The sequence below is a fragment of the Molothrus aeneus genome, chromosome 5 (assembly GCF_037042795.1).
Source record: "Molothrus aeneus isolate 106 chromosome 5, BPBGC_Maene_1.0, whole genome shotgun sequence".
Classification (NCBI taxonomy): domain Eukaryota; kingdom Metazoa; phylum Chordata; class Aves; order Passeriformes; family Icteridae; genus Molothrus; species Molothrus aeneus.
The window spans coordinates 64,646,200-64,666,406 of NC_089650.1; the positions used below are offsets into that span (position 1 = coordinate 64,646,200).

Consider the following 20,207-nt stretch of genomic DNA (forward strand, 5'->3'; position numbering starts at 1 on the left):
TCCCTTTGTCATGGAAGTCTCTCCCCTGCTACTGAGAGTAGATTACAGATTTTTTTTTTACATTGACTGAGTGCATTGACAGATGCTGTTACCTTCCAGCCAACTCCCAGATCTTGGGCATCATGACAACATGTAGATGTCCTGAGCTCCAGCTGCAGGGACATCAGGAATGAGTGAGCTCTGAGGGGCTGGACAAAGCTTGGGAGCTGCCAGTGCTTTGGGCAATGAGAGCAGGCAAAGCAAAAGGCTGGGGGAAGGATAACAGTGTGCAAGGGCCAGCACATGTACACATATCTCAAAAGCATTTCACTGATGCTTGATAATTCTCTCTCCCACCCTTGGGGTAGGTTTCAACAATTCAAAATCCAGAAAAATCAAAACTTTTTTAGCCTGCATTTGACATCATTATTTCTGAACCCCCCCTTATGGACTTAGCTGAACTTTCTGACTATTTTACACCACTCTGGGGGAATGAAGGAGATGCAACTGTTTGGAAGCAGCAGGTAGGATGGGGTGGCTGAGTGCCCCTCCTTGATGGAGCAGAAGGAGCCAGAAGGTCACAGTAAACAAGGCCTGAAGTTCTATTTATAGGAAGGAAAGTGTGAAACCACACAGTTTCTTGATTAACACATTATGGGGTTCACCTTTAATCCATCTCAACACATTACAAATGCAGGCTGGCTGTGCTGCCAGGGCAGTTCAAGTGACACATCCAGTGCTGAGCCTGCTGGATTTGGGCTGGGGTTTGCCAGAATGCAGGAGCACTGCTTGGAGAGGTACAGACACCTGTTTTCAAATGAGCAGAGTTGCTCTTTTAACCCCATCAAGGCTAGCACTGCCATCACTAGCACACGTGCCTGGGCATCGTGTTTGAACCCAGAACTCTGCCTTAGCCATCAAAGGTTATCTGAGATGAAATCTGTCTCTGCTGGGAGGGGAACTTTTCAAACTGAGCCTCCTGTCTTCTGACAGCACTACATCCAGCTTGCAGAATAACATCCTGAAGGGTCTAATTTTTTAGCTTTACTCAATTCGCTTCAGTAATGAGCATTTCTTGCAGGCTGTATTAAATTGCTTGTGCTAACCCAGGAGGATAAAGGAGTAGAGATTATTTTCTGAATGCTACAAAAGAATTAAACCCTGTAATAATTGTGGGAAATCTCCCTGAAGATTCAACATAACTTTTATTTTCACTCTTCCAAACCCCCAAAATTCTGAAAGATCAAAATTATAACCCTTTATTGTACATTTCTGAGGAGTCCAGTCAGATAAAGAGTGCATTTTCTCCCCAGAAGATGCCTTTTCTTTTGAGCAACTAGATAAATAGTTAATTATGAATAAATGGTGTGGAGGTTTTGGGGTTTTTTTGGTTTGGTTTTGGTTTTTTACTCCCATATAGAAGGGAAAAGGTGAAATTAGACTTTTTATCCCTAACTGTAAGCCTGTGAAAACCCCTTGCATACAATCTGTCAAAGTCACACCTGAATCCGGAGCTGCCTGCATTAATTATCAACTTTTCTATGTGTTAGTGCTAACATATGGCATCTAATTACTACCTCCAATTCGGCAAAGTTGTGCCACATAGAATTTCAAAATTATTTTTTATATTTTCCACTAAAGAAATCAATAAAAATAAATTTTAAGATTACTCAGCTACCCTCCTCCCTCCTTTATTTTTTAAATGGAGAATTTTGTCGTTTTCCCTGAAGCAGTGATGCTTTGATCCATTTAAGAGCATGCTGTCTGCAGGATATGTGCCTGAAAGTATTGACTGTGTTCAAATCCAGATTCAAGACATTTAGGCATTTGCAAATTGTAGGATGTTAATTGCCATAGACAACTTAGAGTCAAGCAGGTGTTTGTAAATTTTTCAGCATTAGACTGGAGGAACCCCCTTTGTTTGAAAAAGGGGAAATGTCCTTAAAAGGATAAATACTGTGAGGGATGAATCTAGTAATGGTGGAGCCTTCAAAGTAAAACATGCTTCTTTGGCAGAAAATCCTTAACCAAAACTTTCTAGACAGGTTAAAACAACCTGCACAAAGGTGATCAGACAAGGACACACTACAAAATTCATCATCTGCAAATCTTCAAGAGATGTTAAATTTTTCAAGAGTTAAGAAGCTTTTCAGAATCCCTCTGGGTAGACAAATTAATTAAATCTGAGGGCAAGTCTTGCCCCATCAACTCTAGGTGCTAAAAACTTGGTGGAAGAGATCAAGATTTGCTTCATCTGCATGAGCAGAGAAATGACTTAGACACATTGTAGGCAGGGAATGAGCCACTGGAATGGGTTGCCCAGAGGAGCTGTGGATGCCCCAGCCCTGGAAGTGTTCATGGCCAGGTTGGAGGGGGCTCTGAGCAGCCTGGTCCAGCTGTGCTGGAGCTGTCCCTTCCATACCCATCTCCCAGTTTCCATGAGGTGAGCTTGGCCTCTGATGTCAAGGGACAGATTCCTCAGGTGACCCAGATATCTACGGGCAGGAACAGTGATGGAAAGGGAGGAGCATTTCATCCTGGGAGGCGCTGGCTTGGATGGTCATTCAAAGCTTTTTCACAAGGGACTCAATATGGGGAGGGGGCATTTAATCACACAGAAAATATTGTTCTTTGAAAACCTCTGTAAACTGAATGAGAGGACCTGTCCTTCCTCCCTATGGAACTTGAACAGGTCTATCAATTCACAAACATGTACAAGCTCAGAAGAATTGTAGTGTGTTCAACTTGTCCTACACGTCTTTCCATAAAAAATTTTTGACCAAGAAAATTTCTTAAACCTCTTTGCAATCTGAGAAACACCACTTTACCCATAAAATCCACTGGGATCCTCCCATGACTCAGAAATCAGAGACTTGAGCATTCCTCAAAAGCTCAACCAGCACGGATCATGAAAACCAAGATGCCTTGGCATGTCTTTTTTCTTTTCCCCTTTGAATTTACCAATCTGGTTGAAGAGGTACAGTTTGCTGTTGGAATGGATAATATACCTCCTCAGATGGATAGCCTGGAGCATATGGGAAACATGTGCCAAACAAACCTCCACATCCCTCGCGCTGTTGTTTTTTTCTCTTTCTTGATCTCCCAGCTGCTGGCAAACTGTCACCCACTCCAGAACCCCATGCCTACGCCCTGCCTTTCTGAGGAGCTGTACCATTATTATCATCATTGTACCATTATTATCATCACCAGGTATTAGTTTGCCTTTTGCTTCTCCAGTTGATTAAAAAAAAATAAAAATAGTTCACCACCCCTTGAACATGCCTATCAAAAGTTCCCACACCCTTCAGGAATCTAAATTTTAAAAAGTGTTTAATTTGACAGTTGGAACCCCTGAACTGACAATTTGTTTTTTCCCCAAAAATACAAAGAAAGGCAAGGAAAAAAAAAAGTGAAAAACTCAAGCCCTAGTAATTTTTATGCTTGGAATAGATGCCAGAAAATAAGAGAGTATTCCCACAGTGCAAACAGGAGTTTCATGCAGATAACCCTAGACTAACAGCAGCAGCCAGGAGCCAACCTACCCTGCTTTCCAAGCAGGCAGTACTTGCAGAGAAGGACAGAATTTGCACAATTCCCCACAGTGTTTTTCCAATATGTTCAATCTCCTTTAGAAAGAAACACTTCAGGCAACGAACAAGTAACTCACTGGGAGTCAATTTTGGCCCATTGCCTCTTATTTTTCTAATTTGCCAAGGAAATTGAGGTGAAATTTGTCTTTGAAAGAAGAATCCATGGAGGCCATACTTAGTTCAGGCCAGCGTTCCTGTGCCTAAGGGATAATTGTGCCCACTGCTAGCAGTAAATACTAGGGACTGGAGTCTGGATTCCAACAGCAACGCTCTCCTTGACCACAGTGGGGCCTGAAAACTTCAGTCCTTCTGCCCATCCAGGTGCCTTGGCCAGGTGCCTCTATTCTGAGCACTCAAAGACAGCAAGAAACTACTGCTAAAAATCTTTGGGAAAATATTCTTCACCCAGAGGGTGTCTGGGCACTGGAACAAGCTCCCCAGAGCAGTGGTCACAGCACCAGACTGACAGAGGTCAAGGAGCATTTCGAGAACATGGTGGGATTTTTGGGATTGTCCTGTGGAGGGCCAGGAGCTGGACTTTGAGAATCCTCATGGATTGGAAAGTTGTCATAATGGGAAACCTAGCATCATGTGAAATTTTAATTTCCTTCTAAACTTCATAATCCTTGGAGAAGCCTGAAAAAGGGATGCACTACAATTAGCAAAAAAAAGAAGCCTTAAAAAAGCCTTGCGGAGAGATTTAGAGCCCAATCATAATTTACATTTGCAGGTATGTAGATCTCTAAGTGCACGGCTTCTGCCCTGATTACTAATTAATGAGGTGCAAAGATGCCTGTTGGAGGAACCAGCTCTGATTATGTGGGCCTTAAGGGAAAATGAAGCTCTTGCAATCTAAGAAGGCAGATGATATCTTTAACATATATTTTAGAAAATTACAGGAACAAATCAAGGGGCAAAATATACACGTATATATTTTTAAAGAATCACATGCTGCCAAGTTGCACTACCATTCGATTATCTTATTTTCCTGAATATATAAACCTGGCATGTTTAATAGATTTACCTTGCCATCTATTTTGCATGTCATATACATCCACTTAGCCAGTACCCTAGTATTCCAAATGGATATTACTGTCTTTATAGCATTCATTTTTCAATCGTTTTGAGGAATAAGTATACAGAGAGCTCCAAAGTGGGCTTCCCAGCCCATAATGAGGCATATGATTAAAACCTAAATTTGGCTCAGATTCAGAATGGCATCATTGTGTAAAAAGGTACTTTTGGCAAATGTTTAAGGCTGATCATGTACTTACATAATTTGTTAACACAGGTATGCCTTTTTGTTTCTTTTATTTTAAATTTTCAGCATCAACATTTTATCTCCATCTTATCAATCTCAGGTGATCCCACAATACCTCACTGTTAGAAGAACCCAAGGGAAGGATGTATGCAGTGAGGTAGGTCATGACATACAGCAGGTACAAGGAAGACCCTTTTTTGAGGACATTTCCTTCCTTCTTTAAAGCAGAAGATAAAAGGGAGTTCAGAGCAGCTCAACACCTTCCCAGCATGTCAGGTGTAGGGAAACTGCCTATTATTTTCACCACAAAAGGAGTAAAGCAAAAATCGTCACAATGTTGTGCTTACTTTAGTTTAGAGAAAGATACAATCAAGTAAAAGTAAATTGAACACATACCATTTGACTTTTCACTATCTGCAGGTTTCATCTGAATAGGATGATGCATCTAAAAACAAAAATGAAAGAGAGTAAGGCAGGTTGGATAGTCATAAAAAATCAAGAGTGATGTTTTTAATGAAGGGCTAAAAAGAGACACAATTTAATATTAAACATGTTGAAATTATATCAATTCAGAATAACACTGTATTATATGCTTATAAGAAAAAATTAAATGGTAAATGAGTATTTTATAATGAGGAAGTTTAAAAAAAAAAAAGATCATTGGGCCCATAGGACTCATATAAATCTTTAATTTGCTGTATCTAGTTTCAGAAGACCTCTAAAGTTACAGCCCTCATTAGTTTATGGCATGCTTGGTTTCTGTTTTACCAACTTTTTTTTCTTGAGCTCAACCACTGCCAAAACCAAGATGTAATTTTCAAGTAATTTAAGAACTAGCAAGCATTTCAAATGTTCCCAGAGGAGTTGAGTTTGACAAATGAACTTTGCTTGTAATTAAAAAAACTGTGCTCATTCTTTTAGGACTGAAAAAGAAGAGATCTTGATTCCTAAAATAGCTTCCTATAATTGTTTAGTATCTCATATTTTTGTTTTGAAATCCATTACACATTCATTCATAAAGCTTCCACCACAACACATAACAATTCTGGCTTCCATAAAAATTCTAAATCCTTTTTCCTTTTTAACCTCTTCCTCCATCCATGTCCCTCTTACTGCAAAGGAAACCAATTCCTGTCTGCAGCGTTCTTGCAGAACATCCCACCTTGGCACACTTGGGCTGCTGCGTCCTCAGCTTTCCCTACTAAATGATACTGCTCCCACACTAAATTGTTGATAGCTCCAATAAAATTCCTACAAATGCTGGTTTTGTTCTTTCAGGAATAATAACACCACAGCAGTTGAGCTCCCTCATGATCAGAGTTTTCTGCAGGACATTGGTGATAGCCAGCCCTGTGGCCATTGTGGTGTGCTCAGGGAAATTTTATTACAGCTTCTCAAAAGCCTCCAGAAGTGACCTCACATTGAGATTCAATGTAGGAGATGTTTAAGCCTGCAAAAACCCCCCCATTTTTATTTTCTTTCTTGGACTCTGCATAGTTACTGGGATTTGATTGCACAAACCTTCCAGCAGCAGCAGGGCCACTGCCTTTTCTCTCCTCAGCAATTCCTTACCAATTCAGGTGAACAGGTGAAAAAATGTATGCTTTTTCTACTTTTCTATCATTTTTCAGTGCAGCACAGCTGTGTATTGCCTGAAAATGTCAGAGGCAATTCCATTTTCCTAATAAAAGATTGTTATGACAAACTCTGGGAAACAAAAACAGCTGAGCAGTAAAGAACATCCATGCCCTCATATCAAATATGCTTTCAAAGCTGCACAGAAACCCACATCTGCATTGCTTTTGGTGAAGTAACTTAACCACCAGGGAAAAAGTTGCTGGATTCTTCAGAAAATATGAAATATTGCTGTGAATGTTTCTGTTAGATTTATTCAAAGTCCAGAACGCTCCCTGGCCTTGCAAATCAATGTGTTCCCTGTGCTGCTTGCACAACTCCCCAGTGTGTCCTAAGGAAAGGCAAAGCCACAAGGTAGATGTAGTTGTCAGGATGCATAAATTTTCTTCAGTTTTAACAATTCTGCTCTCTTTAAATCATTTGTTTCCTAAATGGACTTTAATAGGCCAGCACTTGCCTGCTACCACTCTTATTAGATCAGTTTTATAGAAAAAAGGGAACTTCTATGGTTCTCTGTCTTCTTTAGTGCTTAAGGTATTACCTGACATCAACAATACACTGGGCACTGCAGGAGACTTAAAATTTGTGGGAATGTGAGGCAGCATGTCCACTCAGCAAGCAAAAACAGAAAGAAGAAAAAAGGTGTAACTTGCACCACAAGGCTGTTGCAGGTTACTGAGGTCTCTGAGGAGCAATGGAGTGGTGAGAAAATAGAGGAAAGAAAGGCAAATATTGAAAATCCAGGAATATGCAGGATATAAGAGAAAAACCCAGCCCAATTTCAGGCCTTTTGTAGACAGGGAATCAATCAATTGCTCTTTACAAATGTGTTTATGTGCCCCTAAGAGTTATATTTTGAATAAAGGCTATTCTAACAACATAGAAAACCTCTCACTTTTCAAACTGCCCAAACCAGAGAAGCCAACTTTAGACCAAATTCACGTGAAGAAGTTATTTTTGCAGCCCATGGTCACAACATAAAGATCAGTGTCACCTGATAAGCACATTTACTGCATATCCAAAGTCATCCTCTTCAGTCACACATCATTACCCCAAGTTCATTTACTCAGTAATCTGGTACATTCACAAACAAAGAGGCAAGATTTAACATGATGCTTCAAATAGGTTTTGACTTGATTTCAAAAGTTCCTGCTAAAAACTCATGGTCCTCTTCACACCATCAGGCTGAATTTGGGAGTGATGCCATTGTGCTTAAAACCAATAAAAGATCCAGCTCAGGCCTGGAGAGTTTAAACTGCAGAACACCCCCAGAAAAAATGGAGGTGATACACAAACCTGGCTTCAGTGAAGAGGAAAGTGGAAAAATACCTTACTGACAGTTTCCTAACATGAGAGGGCTCATGTTGAAGCTTGTTTAACCCTGACCATCACCAATTGATACGTTACCAACCTTTAACACTAGATTCAATAAAACATGCCATTTATAACCTGAAATGGGTTTTACAGAGTCACTGGTTCGCATCTCATTATTAAACTCATTGCTGACCTCTAGAGACAACTGCCGTGACAATACATATTATAAGCTCTCTACCCATAAAATATTTAAAGGTAGGTGTAAAAAAGAAAAGAAAAGAAAAGAATGACTCTCAAAGAAGTGTGTAGTGAATAAGAAAATTAAAGGGGCAGAGACAAAAGTTAAATAGGTACTATCCTTTCACTCTACAATGAGCAAAAGACAAAATAATCTGTACATTTTCTATCTCCCTTGTATAACTGCAGGCTATAAAACAATAAAATAGCTGTGCTTTCCCAGGCCCTCCAAAAGATTACAGATGATATAAAACTGTTTCAAATTAGATGCCACTCACTAGAATCATGTCATCTACAGAAATGAAGGATTTCCCGTCTTATCAGGAAGCTGTTATTGTAACTATACATCACTTACGGATCTCAAGGTAAGTGATTTCTCAGTATGTCATGTTGTCACACAGAACAACAGGAAACATTTCCTTCTTTTCCTGGAGAAAGCTTTGCTTATGAAAATACAGTATTTATGAATGCACACTTACAATTAATAAAGAGGCAAGAACAAGAAAAATAACCTCAGCAAGTAATTTATTACCTTGAACATCATCCCGTGCTCAGCACACACAGTAAAAGAGAACAACACAGCACTCAGGCAAGTTCTTTCTGAGCGTGGCCAGCTTCCCCTGGCAAGCACTGTGCATGGGGATATCAAACCCAGGCTGGGGTATGGGCTGTGAGGGGCAACCTCTCCTCATCAGTATTACAGAGTTCTACTGAGCACACTTGTGCAGCAAGAAGGGCATGACCTGCCTTTCCTACAGGTGCTCTGTGTCCATCCCAGAACACACCATACCATTGTTTTACAGCTGAGAGCAAGCAAATGCCTGTTGCCCAAGGTTGCCAGTGCCTTGTGGCAGTGCTGGCAGCAACCTGGGGGCTTCACTGCTGCTTGTGCTGTCACAGAGGCCACCCAAAGCCTGGGGCCAGGAACGTCACTGCCTCTCCTTGGGCGCATCCCAAGCAGGGGTGCTGAGGCAGTCCACGGGAATCAAAAAGGCAAAGAAACAGTTGTCAAACATGCAACCCTGAAAATCCCCCTGAAATTAATGAGAATCTGGCTGCTGGCTGTGTCCAGGGCAGCAGCAGGACCACGCCAAGGCCTCGAATTACAATGGAATAGTTACATCTTTTTTTCCCCCCTCTTTTTCCTGAGTACATCTTGCTGTATGTAAACATGTCATCAGAGAAAAAAAAACACAGCAAAGCAACCCAATGCATCTCAAAGGCATGCCACCTCTCCAGCTTTAGAGCCTCAAAGTCATCTTTTCAACAAAAATAGCAGTACCTATTTACATTCTTGTCAAAGCCATGTGACATCTGCATGGGAGAAAACAAGCCGGCTAAGAGTCTATTTCTGGCAAAAATATTGCAAGGAAATTAGATTAACCTGGGTGGAATTCTATCTGGGAATTTGGAGTCTGTCGTGGTGATTAAGTCATCATTTCTGTCAGATTACTCTAATCGGCTGTCAAATACGATTCCACAACCCCATCTGTAACTTGGCATCCTCGTTATTCAGTCGATGTTACCTTCTGTATACAAAACAAACACCAAAAAAGGAGGTGTGTGCAGTCTAGCATTTAGCAGAGTCATTAGCTGTGATTACTATTGTGTGGTTGCATGTTGCACAAGGAGATCAGCTCATGGTTTGTTTTGTTTAGTCAGGGGATGCTTCAAATCAGGTGTAATCTTAAGCCTGAGGTGTCAGGGGTGAACGGGTAAGAATGTCTCCAGGCATGGGTGAGCATGGGCTTGGCACATTCCAAGTCACCACTGCATCAACAGCAACTGCTTAAATCACATTTCAGAGCTGTCAATATATTTGCTGGAAAGGCTTTTGGACACCTGCTTTCCATCAGTTTTCTGAAGAGAAATGGGCATTCAGATATTCTGGGTAGGCTAAAGACTTCCTGCGAGCAGGAATTTCTGTGAGTGAAGCAAGGTTTGTAGGAGGAGGCAGTTGGCACTGGAAATGGTCTGTATTGGCTGCTTTAAGATGTTACACATCAGTATGTCAGTCTTACACAGGACTTTGGTGATTAAAAGCAGAAGATGCCTTTCAGTGAAGATGAAGGAGCTGATGGGCTCATTTTGCTGCAGCTGTGTTGAGTCTGTGAAATTTGGATATCCTCAGCATCTCTGAAATTCTGGCCACCTAGACTGAAACTTTTCTTTTTTTTTATGGTCTATTGCAAAAGCACCTTTACACATAATTACTACATCAGTTAGCAGCTTTTATTATCCATTCCTGCCACTGTGGATGCACATGCCTTGCCCCTGCTACTTCTCATGCCTTGAGGAAGGAAAACCTCTTGGCAAAAAAGGACTCTGAATGCACATCAGACCTGCCTGCACCTTCACCCAGCTCAGTATGGCAGTCAAAGACCACATCCTGCAAGCCCTCTAATGTTAAGCAGAATGTGACTTTTCACCATCAGAGTTAAGGAATTGTGTGTGGAGAATGTTATCCATGAGTCCTCACTCCTTACCACTCCTGTATTTATCTTTCTATAATCTTTTAAAGCCACCAGCAGACTTCTAGAGCTGTTATCCCTTTTCAGACATGTCCCCTTCCTCCCTTCCCTGTCATCTGGCCCTGGCTAGAAGTGTCTAGCCATGACCCAACTCAGTTTGTCCCTTACCTGTCACCCTCACAGACCACATCACAGAGAAACACCACACAAAATGGAGCTAAACTCCCCCCAGGCAAAGGGTAAATTTGAAGAACTTAGGTTACTTTGGTAACAACCAAACCAAACAAAAAGCAATAGGATTAAATGATGATAGCTTGCATGTATCTTGTCATTTCTAGCACTCTGGGACTTGCTTCTTGCTAGCATTAATCACTGTTGAAGCCAAATGGGACTTCAGTATTTTCTACATCTCAGAACTGTAAAATGTCAAGAGGGAATGTGGGATAGAGAAGAAGAGACATTAGACCTTAATTAAACCCTAATTTTCTTTTTGGGTGAAGGATTATAAATTCTGAGACTTTGGGGATCAATAGGAAAACCAAAGAGGAAGAAAATATTAAAAGGAGCAGCAGAGACAGGCTAAGGGCTCAGAAGAAAAGCACCTAAAGAGGAAACCAGTGGGAAAAAATTATATTTTTTGCCTAACTCTGGTCTGGAAATTAATTCAAAGCTTTCTCCAAACTTCTCATCCAATTAGTGAGTGCAGTTTAATCAGACCAGTAGTCCAAGGAAAAACAAGGCCAACCAGGTTTCTGAGAGCCTCTGCTGAGTCTGGAAGTCAGGAGGGAATGTATTGACCTACCAGAAGATTGGGGGAAGAAGAGAAAATACTCCATAAGCACCAGAGAATTAAATTATATTCAGTGTTCTTTAGAGACCATTGTTCTTCTGGACTATTATACGCAGATACCTCTATACCCCCCTCCCCACCCCTCATTTCAACTTTTAGCTCCCCAGTTTTTCCATAGGATCTTTCAGAGGAGCTCTTGAATGCTCATTTCTCACATCATTTTATTGCCAGCTGGTTTTGCTTTTTTAAACCCTTGTGACTCACAAGTAATATGAGTTTCCCAGAAGTGAAGGAGGTGTATTTTCCTATCAAAAAGAACTGTTTAGAATGACTCCTCTAGGGTCAAACTAACTTGAATTACGCAGTCAATATCTGGCTAGCGCTTTGGGAACTTCTCTGGGAACTGGGGATAATCTCCAAGGCCAAATAAATACTAGTGAATAAAAGAGGCAAAGGACTGCTCTCTGGATCTTAAAATAAGTGGTGTGGCACAGCTTGCATTTGCACAGCTACACTCCTCCTTCCACTCCAAACAGGATATCCTTGTCCATACTGTCCAGTGGGAACAGTAGCCCATGTTATTCCCCCAAAATATGCCCACACACCAGGCAGGGAAGTGCTAACCAGCACCATGCTCCTGCTGGCTTCACCAGCACAGGCAGAGCTTTGGATTCCCAGTATTGGTTGAAGTCATTCACCGTTGCTTATTCACGGATAAAAGGAGGAAAAACGTGCATTTATCACTTAGATTCTCACAAATAAATGTAAAGCAGTTGCTGTAACTGCCTGAGAGATGGCATAGCTAGAAGATTGTTTGCTGTCATCCTTTCATAAATCCCAATTTAAGGGATTTAAGCTGTGTTAGGCATTCATACAATTTTAGTAGTATAAGAATGTGATCTGTTACTTGGCCTCCTAGATTACTGTCAGACATATATACATGCTTTTTTTGCAGAGACAGAGAGGGAGAGGGAGGGAAGGAAGAAGGAAGAGAGAGAAGCAAGAGAAAATGAATATTGCTGGTGGGTGCCAAATATAGTTCATGCGGTATTGCATAACATCATTATTTTCTATTTAGAGCACAGAAACAAGCATATAGCTTGCTTAAAAGAAATTGTTTTACCGGAGAGCACTAAAACCACTGAAATTCAATGGCTTTTGGAAGCTTTCCAACTCAGTCATTTGTAATCCACTACACTCTGTGGTTTAAATTCAAGTTAAATTAAACATTAGTTAGGGAGACTAAAAACAATGCTGTGCTTTAAAATAATAACAAAATATCAATATTATTATTATTATCAATAATTCTTCATCTAGTGATCCCTTGCACAATCACCCCCACATCCTGCTGTTCCTCCCATACATTTACTAATTAGGCTGCAGAACTCAGTCTCTTTTAAATGCTGTACCCTCATATAGGAATTAAAAAGTTGGCTATCTTAGAAGTGACCACTTCCTAGTGTACAAACAGCTACTGTTGCTCTTTTAGCAGTTCTCCTCCATTTATTTAATTCCTTAATTTCTTACCTCCCACACTAATGGCAACAACTCCAAGGCATAGGCAAGCCAAATGAAGTGGAGATAAAGAAGGGGAGGTATGGCCAAAAATTGTCTCTTCAAAATCACATGGAAAGAAAAGTTATTAACTATCTTTTCTTCAAACAAATGAGGCTTTACAGAACCTATTCAGTCCTAAAAATAGACATTAAGTGGGATTCTATAACTTGTTGGGAATAATGCCTTGGGGATATTTTGCATCATCCATGCTTAAAAAGCAAACCCATTAGACATCTGAGCAAAACATCAGATATTATTCTAACAGCAAGAGCTATCCATCTCATCGGCAGCAGCAATAACTTCTGTTGACATTTTGCCAATTGAAGTTTGCGTGTCAACGGGGTGGGGAGATAACTGAAGTCTCCCTGTGACATTAATTGGTTGGGTTTTACCTCCCAAGGATTGCCCTGAAATCCAAGGTGATTGCAGGGGGCAAAAACCTCTGCCCGGGTTTGTGGGTGGAAAACGGAGCGCGGCTCGGCGGCGCCTTGCCCAGCGCCACGCAGGGAAGCTCGGCATGGCCTGGAACAGGGATCCAGGGGGAGGGAGCTGAGCTGTCCGCACTGCACCAGAGCCCGAGCTCCTCACGCTCTAATTGATTCCTCTCCCAACACCCCTGCCAGGTACTCGCTGCTGCTGGCCTCTGCAGCATAAAGGAAGAAGGTGGGAAAAAGGCAGAGAGGCTCCATGTGATGCACCTGGAGTTATTCCACGATTGAAGCCAAGTCTATCAAGCCAAAATCTTGTCATTTTATCATCAGGTGTAGGTAAGGCATTATTTAGCAGGTGTACTCCACACAAGCAGGGTTATTTTTACAATATTACTCCCTGGCTACCCTATTTGAGAGGTGACATAAGAACCTGAAGCAGTGATCCAGGGCTGCTGGAGGAACCAAATGCTATCCAAGCTGTTGTGGCTTTGGGATGTCAGCTCATAACTAATGCAGCCTCGTTGTGCATTGGGTGGATTTGGCCAGCATGACCTAAGATGGCAGGACTCAATTCCCAGCATGACACAAGCCTTCCAGTCAGTGTCCCACTGGACATGACTCAAGTGTTCTGAAGATGTACTTTCTTCCATCTCCCCAGTTGGGCGTTTGTTTCCAGAAGTCAACAGGAGGTTGAGACATTAAAGGCAGTACTTTCCCTTCAAATCTAAGAACACCTCCTCCTCCCATATTAGGATTTGGAAAACAGGGCCAGAGCAAAGCCAAAACATGCTACCTATTAAGTCATCTTCTACGTAAAGTCTTCCCATGGGAATGACAGAGGTCCCTCAACCATCTTAAAAGGGGAAGGCAGCAAAGCAAAGATGTTCTTTCTTGAGTGGTCTGCAAAGGCAGATTTCATTTTTCTCCCAGATTCCCCACTTAGGGAGCACAGACTCCTGAGAGCATATTCAGGGAATTTTACCCTTCGCAGAATCTGTGAATGTTAGAGAAGAAGTCCCCATTTTAAAAAAGACCTTTTCTGCTGCCAAATGAAAATATTCAAGTAGCTCAGTCTGTGGTCACCCTTTTAGGGTGCTAATGCTCAAGCCTGGTCCACAGGAAATCCCTCCCTTTCTACATAAATCCCTCTGATTCCACATCAACTTCTAGGATAATTTTTAGATATTTGTTAAGAAAACAAAGCAATTCTCTACCCTGTCCTTCTTCCTCCCTAAAAACCCAGCCCCAACCTAAAAAAAATAACTTTTCTTTCAGGCTACCAATGACTGTGAAGAAATTCAGTTTCAATCATAGGTTTTTAAAAACATGCAAGGGCTTTTGTAATGCACAACACAAGCTCGGTTCTGAGCGAGGCCAAAGTGACCAGGATATAAAATGCTTGTTTTGCAGGAGTTTTATTTAAAGACTTTGTTCTGTGCTTGCTTGTTCTCTGTGAACTATGCTCTGGGAAAACACCATGTGATTATGCTCATCAATATCCTCTACCTTTGCCAAGCTGGAATTCAGGAGATAACCCTTTAAAAGGAATGACTAGCGACAGCAACATTTCAGAAAGGCAAGAAAGCATAGTCAGGGGATCCTCTGTTTCTTTCACAGTGTTATCTCATCTCCACTTATCTTCTTAATTTTTTACTTTCACTCAATAAGAGTGAAACCAGCCTCAGCCACTCCCCCAGTTTCACATCACAGATTTTTCTGTTCATTTGCTAAGTGGATCTTCTGCCTGGTTCTTTCTGCAGCATGGAAGGTCACCTTGATTCAACAACGCTCTTGGGCTCCTCTTCTGACAGAAACTAGAGTCTATTATTTTGTACAAAACTCAAATTCTAGGCTATGGGATTTTTTTTAATGTAAAGCTTTTTTAAAGTTCTGTTGGAAAGCTCTCCTATTTGCATTACAATGTACCAGCAAGAACATCTTATAGCTAAAAAGTGTGATTGAGGTAAGTCTAAAATAAGCCCCAAAAGCATCAAAATTATAAAATCTATTGAAATTCTACCTTTTAAATTAGAGCAAAGGGTACAATATATAGAAAAAGTTGGCCCTGATGATGTGGGGCCGCTGCAATTTTCACTTTTCATTTAGCAAAGGTACAGAGAAGTTCTGAGTCCAGAATACATGTCTTGATTCACAATTCCCTCCTCCCCAGAAGGCAGACAGGCAGTCAAATTCCTGTTACCAGACACAGACCGATCCAGATTTCTTCAAAGGTCAGATGTGAGCCCCAAACTACTTGTCAACATGCATGCCTCTAAATATTGCAGGGAATAGCCAAAGCATTCAGGTAGAATGCTGAAGAAAACTTCAAGAAGTTTTGAATTAAGATGTCAAAAATCCTGCTCTCCTGACTGAGATCAGCTGGGGTAAGTAGTACAGTTTTATTGTTGAACCAGAGGAGCCATAATATTTTACGCCAAATGAGGATATGGCTCATAAATTCTATTTAAGCTCTCCATGAGCTGAAGTTACAGGAATTTTCCACGACTATCCAGTATCAGCATCCAAACTCTCAGTGTTATGCCAATAGTCTGCCCTGGCAAAATATTCTGGCTGTGGAGAGAGAATGAAAAAGATAGCTTGATATTCCATCCATCTATGAAAACAGAACAATACTGCCACAAGTCTCCAGCCACAAGGACACACAAACACACACTGTCCACACAAAAATATCAATGTCTGGTTGTGTATACATACAGTTGCAAACACCAGTAAGAGTCACGTTGAGCAACCATGTTATTTTTAACCACCCTTCGTATGAACTCATTCTCTTTAATTTTTTAGCATCTCTGTAGCTAATGTTCTCTGCCAGTGCTTTCTTTGGGGTAAGGAAAGTGGTTTGTATTCAAACTAAACAAGCACTATATATTTATAATGCTAACCTTCAGGAGTTTTAATGCATTTGAATATTTCTGTCAATAGGTGTTTTAGAAAGTGAAACAAACAAAAAATAAATGGACAACATTAGCAGAAACATGTATTTTTGAAGAATGAGTCCAGTTCCAGCTGGCTGTGGTGTGATTAAGCTGTGATTAAGATTTCATTAGTAAAAGGGACAGTGCTAGGAAGAGTAAAGCCAAAATCAACCTGCCTCCACCCATCTGCAGAGCTCCAAACCAGCATCTGATCCCAAGCATGAACCTTAATGCCTGTGTCCAGAGACTGGGCCCCTTGATTCCTTTGGAAAAAAAGCAACAATGCTTCATTTAGTGTCTGTAAGCATCAATATGTGAAAACTTGTGTTCTTTTACTTATTTTTTACTGCTACTGTACTCAATTAGAAATTTTCTCTGTCTGTGCCCCGTGAGCAACATCTTTATGTTCAACTCACCTAAAGGTCAAGGAAATCTCTTTGCAGGGATGGCTTCAGGTGGAACAGCTGGAGGCCACAGAGAACTACCAGGAAGGTCCTCTGATAAAACCAACTGAGCTAAAAACTCTTACATCTTTCATCCTACCTGCTCCAAAGATAGCATTTAGAGCTACTGGGAAGTCTTGAACTCCTGGTTTCTTTGCATATGCTACTTTTTCTGAGAGGGGCTAATGCAGCCTGAGGGCTGCTGCAGTGTCAGTGAAGCTATAGCAGAAGGCAAGGAAAGCACAGGGAAGGAGGAATGGGTGCAGAAAAGAAATTTTCCCCATGTCACACCCTCTATTTTTGGCTCTCTTGTCAACAGGGAGGAAGACAAGTGGCAGACAATGAGGGCTGTCAGCTATCAGGCCACTTCTAAACTGGGATAAATCCATGTCATTCTTTGCAAAATGACCAGGGTCACAACAGACAAGGGACGCGTCTGCCTGAGCAACCCCAGAGCCCTCCAGACACAAGGGTGTAAGCACAGCACTTAGACTGACTGCAGCTCTTACTTAGCAGGATTTTTCTTTTTGGTTAATCATATATTTTTGTACAAATACGAGGATTCTATATTTACCCAGCATAGCAATTTCTTTCACTTCTTAGCAGTTGGAGAAGTGAGAGATGAAAAAATCCAGCACCTCATCTCAAATGACTTAATGCCAATACAGGATTACTGCCTATCCCATATTTTCTAATACTTTCCTACCCCAAACACCGGTAAGGACTGGGATTTAACTTTGTATCCTTTAGAAGATTATTCTAATTGAGCTTGGTATTTTTTTGTGATACTCTAAGCTTTATTTCACCTCTTAAGATGGTAAATCCTTGGTTCTGTGTACAACCAAAATAATTCCTATTTGTCACTGGCATTTGGGCAGTGGAGGAAATAAATGCACCATCTTCATGGATGCTGCTGTGGATGCTGGGTGAGGTGCTCCCACAACAGCACTTATCCTCCTCTGTATTCTCTGCAATATTTGAAATAAATATACTGTATAATAACACAGCACATTTTCCTCTAAGGTATTGTCAAGAATTTGCCACAAAATAGTGTTAGTTACTGTCTGGTGGATACTTGCTCAAGTGATGGTCTAGAAAAAAAACTCCCTTCAATCATTTGAGCCATTCACAGCTGAATGGAAAGATAAAGGTGTCATATCCCTCACATTTCTGCATGAGGCTGCAATCCCTCTGAGTGATCCTGGCAGCAGTAAGGAACACTGAGTGTTGTGTTCTCATGGTGGAATCAGGAGCTTCAGTTGTGGAGGTACCAGATTTTCAGTTCATAGGATCATAAAATGGTTTGGGTTGGAAGGGACCTTAACACTCATCTCATTCCCTGCCACAGGCAGAGGCACCTTCCACTATACCAGGTTGCTCAAATTTTTTAGTTTAAAACTAATCTTATCCTCCGATTAGTGTCTTATTTTCCCACAGTCTTACTTTCTTCAACTCACAATCCTGTGTTCTCTATCTTGAAATCAGTGATAAGCCTCTATTCATACTTTCTTACAGATCATTACAGACTTCTAATTATTCCTTTTAGACACAAGCTTCTTTTTTAGTTTCTTTCTCTGCTTTTTCCCTGTGTCTCTCCTTCAGAAGAGAAAATTTCCACTCACTGCAACTTGTAATGGTTGCAAGTGGGAATGGGTCAGCATTCCTAGGATGAATGACTGAGGCAGTGTATTAATGTGATTCCCTGATACATTGTACATTCCATTTGCAAAGCAAAGTTCCTTATTTTAAGCCCTGCTTGCATATCCCCCACCCCTGATGGCAGATAGACCATCTCTGAGTTACAATGGGGCGAGAGCTGGGATTGACTGCAGACTGCTTTAATGCCACTCTTAATGACAACTTGTGAAGATTAGGAAGTTGTCAGAATCAGATATCAGCAAAAGCTCCAGCTTGCTTTGTGAAGTCAGTCTGAATTAATTAATGGGTAGCTTTCCTTTGATATCGCTTTGATATTTGGCTGCAGCTGGATAAAAATCAACCACAAAGGAAGCTACATTTTGTTTACCACAGCTTAAGACTCTGTTTAGCTCAATGTGATTTTTTTTCTTTCTTTTGCAGTTTTTGCTTTTTTAATTTCCCTGGCACAAGGCAATAGATACAGGCTTTTGTTAATAAATGGAGTTATGGTGGCATCTTTTTCAATGGCTGCTTCTGTCTGCTCCTGCAGATAGTCAGGCTACTACTGTCTGGTAGCAAAGCTATTACTAATTTCAGCTAAGCTGATGGAAAAAAGATGGACCATTCCAAAACTGAGAAAAACATTAGCTTTCCCCCTCTGTTAGTGCTTTTCCTGTTAAAAGGTATTTGACACACTAAATGTAGACTCATAAAATCATAAAATCATTGAATAATAGAAAGGTTTAGGTTGGAGGAGACATTAAGGACCATTTAATTTCAACCTCCTACCAAGGGCAGGGACACCTTCCACTAGACCAGGTCTGTCCAAGACTTGTTCAACCTGGCCTTGAACACTTCCAGGGATGGGGCACCCACAACTTCTCTGGGCAATCATTGCCAGTGCCTCCCCACCCACACAGCAAAGAATTTCTTCCTCAAGTCTAATCTAAACCTACTCTCGTCCAGTTTGAACCTATTCCCCTGTGTCTTGTCAATAATACTTGCTCTCTGCTTTAGAGGGTGCTGACCACTTGCTTCACACACTGACAGCCTAAAATATGAGCTCTGCAACTACATGTCCTCCATGTCTCTCCAGGGTGGGCATTCACAGCCCATTTGAGCGTCTCTAAAGGTTTTGGATGTCTACCAAGGCAATCAGATGAACATGCCTGTACCCTAGACTGGTGCTTGCACCCAAATGAATCTCCATGTACTTCTGGCAGCCCCAGTGGCCCCAATGGCCAGAGGAGGAAGGATTTCTCTGCACAGCACAGGGGAAAGAGCAGACAAAAAAGTAGCTCTTCCAACTAAGCTGATGGAGATGATAATTTCTTCAAGAGAATGAGCAAAAAATAAACTATCCCTCTGGGTCTGCAAAGAGTGTTTTTAGGCAGAATATGATTGTCCACAGAGTGCTATTAGAGCAGGAGACTCAATCAATCAGGCCACCCAGTTTCACCTGTTTTTTGTAGTATTATGGGGTTTTTGAGCACAACAGAGAAGACAGTACTTCTGTTTTCTCACTGTCCCATTGCAGCACAGTGCACCTGCCCAGTGTGATCATAGGGGAAATCTGGCTGGGGCTACCTCAGCTTCCTGCACCACCACAGGAGTGCAAACACACCATGAGCCAGCACTGCATCCCTTCAACAGCAATGGACCACAGAGCAGAGGTGTTTGAAGGAAGCAGCACAGGTCACAGGGCTGGACACAATGGCAGGAGGATGCTGAACAAACATTCTCTCTGATATAAACATGCCACAAGGCCCAGGCTCCTTAGTCATAACATAACTCAGATCCATGGGTGCCAAACATTGCTATCAAGGGAGGCAAATGGCATCCAAGGGCACCTCTAATGATGTTGCTTCCTGATGCCTGCATCTCTGTTTATGATTTGCCTTTCTAATTTCACTATTGTAGGAGTAGTC

At 41.4% G+C, this 20,207-nt stretch overlaps 1 protein-coding gene across 10 annotated transcripts in view; it reads right to left on the minus strand.

Annotated features, from left to right (window-relative positions):
- The window catches only part of CELF2 (CUGBP Elav-like family member 2), a 550,570-nt gene that overhangs the window by 74,665 nt on the left and 455,698 nt on the right, over positions 1–20,207 (minus strand). For all 10 annotated transcript variants that reach the window (XM_066551028.1, XM_066551020.1, XM_066551021.1 and 7 more), the window contains one exon: positions 5,227–5,275. In XM_066551028.1, coding sequence (XP_066407125.1) covers positions 5,227–5,275 — 49 coding nt within the window. The remainder of the gene's footprint in view (positions 1–5,226; positions 5,276–20,207) is intronic.